The sequence below is a fragment of the Panthera tigris genome, chromosome A2 (assembly GCF_018350195.1).
Source record: "Panthera tigris isolate Pti1 chromosome A2, P.tigris_Pti1_mat1.1, whole genome shotgun sequence".
Taxonomy (NCBI): domain Eukaryota; kingdom Metazoa; phylum Chordata; class Mammalia; order Carnivora; family Felidae; genus Panthera; species Panthera tigris.
Genome location: NC_056661.1, coordinates 153,213,568 through 153,219,422, shown reverse-complemented (window position 1 = coordinate 153,219,422; position 5,855 = coordinate 153,213,568). Strand labels below are relative to the sequence as shown.

At 52.0% G+C, this 5,855-nt stretch overlaps 1 protein-coding gene across 1 annotated transcript in view; it reads right to left on the bottom strand.

Moving 5' to 3' along the window:
• Positions 1 to 1,303: 1,303 nt before the first annotated feature.
• TBXAS1 (thromboxane A synthase 1) overlaps positions 1,304 to 5,855 on the bottom strand; it is a 155,403-nt gene continuing 150,851 nt past the window's right edge. Inside the window, exons 11-13 of the mRNA XM_007082622.3 lie at positions 5,477 to 5,614; positions 3,780 to 3,942; positions 1,304 to 1,553 (exon numbers count right to left, since the gene is read on the bottom strand). Coding sequence (XP_007082684.1) covers positions 1,479 to 1,553; positions 3,780 to 3,942; positions 5,477 to 5,614 — 376 coding nt within the window. The 3' untranslated portion in view covers positions 1,304 to 1,478. The remainder of the gene's footprint in view (positions 1,554 to 3,779; positions 3,943 to 5,476; positions 5,615 to 5,855) is intronic.

Here is a 5,855-nt window from a genome sequence, read left to right as displayed (position 1 = left end):
ATTCTAGAACATTAAGAAGCTTCCCTGTTTTTTTCCCCCCCTGCTGTTTCTAAACATGGTGAGCACCTGGACAGAACAGGTGAGGGAAGCCAATGGAGCTGATGGGCTCTGGTACCAGGCATAGGCTGTGCCCTTAGGAGGAAGCCACGTGCTCAGCTGGGCCCTTCTGCAGGATTGAGGTTACTTGATGGCCATAGGGGGTCAGAGATTGGGAGACGGGCAGGGCAGTCTGGGAAGACAGGTTAGATCCCCAGGAATGGGAATGTGTGGCTTTCTCCAGTGGGTCTGAGCCTCAGGGCCAGACGTGTCAGAGAGGCTTGATCCCTGAGAGGAGCAGTGGTGGCAAGCAAGGTTGCAGAAAGGGCTGTGTGATGGGCTGGCCAGGCAGCACCCAGGGTTGGGACAGTGGTGGGTGACGAAGCTGCCTTCCTATCTCTGGGGAGGCCAGAAAGTGAGAAGAGGGCTCTCTAGGGAAGGACTTTGGGGGAAAGCTTGGGGTCCTTTTGGCTGGAACAGGAGAAGACCAAACGGCAGAGGCAGGATCCACAGCCATGGATCCGTGAACACCTGTTGTGCCAGCTCTCCTGAAACAGCGTAAAGGTGGTCAGCCTCTGGGTATCCAGGCTTACAGATTCCCGCTCAGAATGTTATCTATGGGGCATTTAGCCCCTTCGTGCTGCGCACATGTTACATAGAGGAGGGAGCTTTGATCTAGGACAGCTCCCTTGTTTGACAGATGAAGACAATGAGGCACAGGAGGATGTGGAAAGACCAGCAGTCATGACCACACACTGCTGGTGGCAGATGTGGGATTCACCCTGCAAGCTCTCTGTTGAATTTTAACTTCTCAGCAACACGACAGTTTTAATAAATTCACCTCAGTATTTGATTCTTTGATCAAAATGAAGAGAAGTTACGATGCCTTTAGTGCATTTTAGGCTCTATCACTCTTCTGTGCATTAAAACATTATAAAGTTAGTATTAGCTTACCTAGGAAAATCAAAGCAAAAGAAAGCTTTTGAGCCACTTGTCGGAGTTAAGCTTCCGATAAATATAGTTTTTTAAGTTAGACACCATAATGTACCGGAAGTTGGAAAGGCCCACGAAGTGGTGCTGTTAGGGCAGCTCACCGGAGTGTCCCCGTGTCCTCTGCCCTGTAGATTCCTTCCATCCTGAGGCTAGGACTTCCTTCAAAACCCTGAGTTCTCAGTCACGTTGACAAAACTACATTTTTGCCTATTTATCAGCAATCTCTTACTGAGAGGTGGGTCAGCGGTTCCTACACCATCAGCAAAGTTAAAACTAAGTGCAAGAAACATTTATTAAATGTTCAGGAACATTTGGGAAAAGTTATGTAAAGACCTCTTTTATACTTGCATGGTGGGCACCCTTTCAGTTGCTTTAGTGATGTTTTCCCCGAAATCTGAATTTCCACATCAAGGTTTCCTTTGCATTTGGGGGGTGTCCTCATAAAACTGTCAGCGAGAGACAATCTTGATGTAGACACCATTCTTCGGACCTAGGGCAGATTTGGATTCTAGCTGCAGTGGTACCTAAAATAGCGGAGATTAAGATACTTGTTATAGCTAACCACATCTATAGGAAAGCTTTTTGGAACTGGGCCTGAAGTGGGGTTGTGGAAATTTGAGAGATAGCAGGGCTGAGGGAGCAGAGCAGCCTCCCCAGCACGGCCTTGAGAGGCCAGCAAAGCTGCCGCTCAGGGAGGCTGGGCGCTGGGGCCCCACCAGCACATGGGTGCTCGGCCCTTTTGTCCATGTTAAAAAAATACTGTAAGTAAGGAGGGTACTCAGTCCCACATTTATCCTCCCAAGAAGCCTGTGTAAGAGGCACTGGTGGCTCACTTTGCAAATGAAGAAATGGAAGTTCAAAGAGGCCAAGTGACATGTCTAAGGTCACGTGCCTGGAAAGTGAAGAGCAAAGTCTCAAACTGTCCCCTCTCCTACTATTCTCTCTCCCTGGTGCCCTGCCAGTAGCCAAGCAGCATCCCCTCTTTTCAAGTGGCTTTGGGAGAGTGGCTTCATACTGTTCCCTTCTCATGAGTGCTGTGGTCTAGCCTCACTGCCATTCAGAAAGCTTTCCTTATGTCCAGCTTACAAGGAGATGGGTGGTGGACTGGGGACTTGGAATAAAAGCCCAAGAATTACTCAAGAAGCAGGGTGTCCCCCTGAGCCCCGTGTAAAATGATGGTTCAGTGGCTAATGTGAACACTTTAAAGGAAAGAAGCATCACTGGCCCTTAGTGCTGGGCCTTGGGTTTTTCAGATGTCTTTGGGGGTTTTAGTTCAGATGGGAGAGAAGTTCTGTGACGAAGAAACAAGATGGACTAAACCTGTGCTACCCCACCAGTAGCACATGTGACTGCTGAGCATTAGAAATATGGTTACTGCAAACAAGGCGCTGAATTTTTAATCTGATTATTAAAATTTAAATAGCCAGATGTGGCTGGCTGCTACTGTATTAACACAGGTATAGACAAAGTGGAAACACTACTGGACTTCAAAAAAGGAGGTTGGCTGGGGCTAGCAAATTCAGGGAGAGCTTCCTGGAGGAACGTGCCCTTTAGGTGGGGCTAGGAGTCAGAGAAGCCTTGTGAACAGCACTTCTCAGGGGCCACTTCAGGATATAGGGGAATACCCAAGGATTTGGAAGATGGGATTAGGCTGGGAACAGAGGAGTGGGAGAGATGGCATTCTAGGTAGGGAAGAGCAGGTAGAACTCTCGGGGTGGGAATTTGGGGCAGGGAATACAAAGTGGGCTCAGACGAGCTCTCCTTAGAGCTGGTAGGCTCAGGGACTCATGGCTGGTTCTTGAGCTGGGGAATGCCAGCCATAAGCAGTTTTTTGGCACAATGGTCTGGCTGCTGTGCCATTTGTCAAGATTAAGGGTAAGTGAGACAAATCCCAAAAGGAAGTCCTGCACACAGGGAACACCTACTTCAGGTAGGGGCCTGCTCTTGTCTCTGTTGGTTTGGCCCTGTGTTCCCAGTTTGCACCTCTCTGTCTAACCTTGAACCCAGTCTCCCTGTTTGTCAGAGGCAATGAATGCCACTCTTTGAATCTAGAAGTTCTCCATTCATCACTGGGTACTTATTATTTGTTCCCTAATGCACCCCCTGTCCAGCCATGCACAGGGGCTCTGAACAGGCATGGAGGGGCACAGTGTTGTTATGTAGGGAACAGCAAACATGGCAGAGAGGTGGCTCCATGTAGAGGAAGGAGGGAGGCTTGGGGGCGAGCCCCTTTCTTCACTCTCTGGCTAGTCATTCATTTGCTAATATTTGTTCAGTGAAGGTGTGAGTACCTGCCCTGTACCTGGTGCTGGAAGCTCCAGCAATGAATCAGACAGACTTTTGGTTCCTGCCCTCACAGAGCCTGTGGTATATGGTAAATGTAGTATAAGGCCTCAGGCAAGTTACTTAAGCTCTCTGAGCTTTATTTTAGCTCCTCATCTGAAGAATGGGGATAATAAAACCTACTCTGGGGGATTACTGGGTTCTCATTGCCGAGGAGGGAAGAGGTACAGCTTCCCTGTACACAGAACGTTAATAGTAATAACAGCTAACACTCGGATGATGTGCCAGGCACTTACCTGAGTGCCTGTACTGGCTCATTTAAGCCTCGCACAGCATGAACAGGGAGGAGGTGTTATTACCAACCCCCTTATACCGATCAAGGCCTCTTCAGGCCAAGAGGGATTAAGGATCGGCCCCGCCATGAGAACTGGGGTGGGCACCCCCTGTGCCCGGGAGAGCGAGCTCACCTGCGTCTCCGGGCAGGCCTCGAACCGGAACTCACGCAGGACGTGGAGCAGCGTCAGCTTGATCTCCAGCAGCCCCAGCCGCACCCCGAGGCAGCTCCGGGGGCCCGCCCCAAATGGCAGGTATGTGAAGGGACGTCGGCGCCGCCGGGCCTCTGCCGTGAACCTGCGAGGGCCGTGCAGTCAGGGTAGGTCAGGGTAGGCCGCGGACACCCCGCCTCCCTTCCCCTTCCTCTGCAGCCAGTCGGTGTGGCTGAGGGAGCCCTTCATCTGAGGCCACACTCCTACCAAGCGGGCCTGAACCCCACCATGCTCAACAGAATCCTGTTTTCACGCGGCCTCCTCCCTCTTTGGAGCAGGTGGCTGCTGATCCCTGAGCTTCAGTCCTGCCCTCTCCTGGGTCTGGCAGAGCCCGAGAGGCACTGCTGACGTAAAGGAATCACCTGGAAGGCCCACTTTGCCCTCTCGCCCTCTCCTTAAGAATTGATTGTGCTGTTAATGAGCCTGAAGGCTGTGATTCACGAGGATAAGTCTTGAGAAAGCACAGCCCTCACCTGGGCCTGTGGCACCAAATTTCCCATCAGCCAGCGGAGGGCACCAGCCATCAGCAGCTTCCTAAGCAGAATTCCCCACGGAACCAGCCCTCCACTTCCTGCGAGTTTATCTGTTGGTGCCACTCGGGACAGCTATCTCCCCTGCCCACACTTGCCCTTCTGGTTCAAGTGACACCTGAACCATTGGGTGCTTTCCTAACGGGAGGCCCTTCCGCAGGAATTCTCTCCTACCTGCTACCAAATAGCATTTGCCACACGTGTTCTGTGACAGCAGAGCCAGGTGTCAACTACTGTGTTGTCACAGCTCGCTTCTTACCTGTGCATTTTTCTGGGCCTAGGAGCCCCTGACCCCCTGCCCCTTTTCAACTAGGATTAATGCACTTTTTCGTTTTCAAAGGTGATGCTGTAAGCCTTACAGCTGCAGTCCAGGGTGCTTGATATTTACTGTATTTCCGAGCCGCTACGCACTCGATATTATTGATCTAGGTGCCACCGCCCACAGGTTCCCAGTGAGGAGGTTGTAGAGTCGGGGCTCCTTTCCACAGAATGTTCTAAGTCCTACAGGCGGAAACAGCCCGCCCGGGGCCTCCCCATGGCCAGATCACACAAGGAAGGGATATGGATTGATTCTGACGAGGAGGGTGTGGATGCCTGCTCATTTTAAATCTGGGATCCTTGAAATGAAATTTAGGCAACGGACCAAATCCGTGTAGGGGGCAGGAGTGGGGATCCAGGTCGACCGTGTTAGCATAGCTGGATCTCATGAATTCAGGGAGAAATTTAGTTCATAACTCTTACTTAGGAACAAGCTCCAGTTTTTTTAAAAGGAAATCTATTGTTGCTTTCCAGAGCACACCTGAAATACGATCCTGTGTCCTGTTTCCCGGCTTGAAGAAACCGAGGGCCCCCAATTGAAATTGCCTTGTTACTTGCATGCAGGGCTGCTGAAACGCTACATCTCTGGATTCTGTTGGGGGCTTTTAAAAATGGTACCGGTACTTCCTTTGGAAATGATGCCTCACAAATATCTGACTCCCGTGACTTTTGACTGGGGACAACTTTACTAAATCGGTGTTTCCCCTTGGCCGCTTCCAAGGGCCTTCCTCTCGTGTCCCTCCGGGGCCCATTTGAAGGCACTGAGCTCACCTCTCAGGGTCGAAGGCCTCGGGGTTTGGCCAGTACTCAGGGTCATGGTGCAGGGCGCCCACCGCCATCTCCACCACGGCGCCTGCCGGGATACGCTGCCCCTGAACCTCACAGTCTCGCGCCGCCTCTCGCGTGAACCTGCGGGGACACACGGGTCAGTTCCCCCTCCCCCCCGCCTCGATTGCGCAGCTGCAATAAGCAGAACTCGGCGGCGGTGCTCTGGGGCAAAAGGAGTCGGAGTGTGAAGTGCGCAGTGAGGCTGGGGTATAGGGGAACAAGAGGTCCGGCCCTCTTTCGGGGGTGACCTGGATGGTTTCCACACACCGCACCCCCCCCCCCCCGCAACCCCCTCTACTGCCCAGGACCCTGCAGTCTCTAG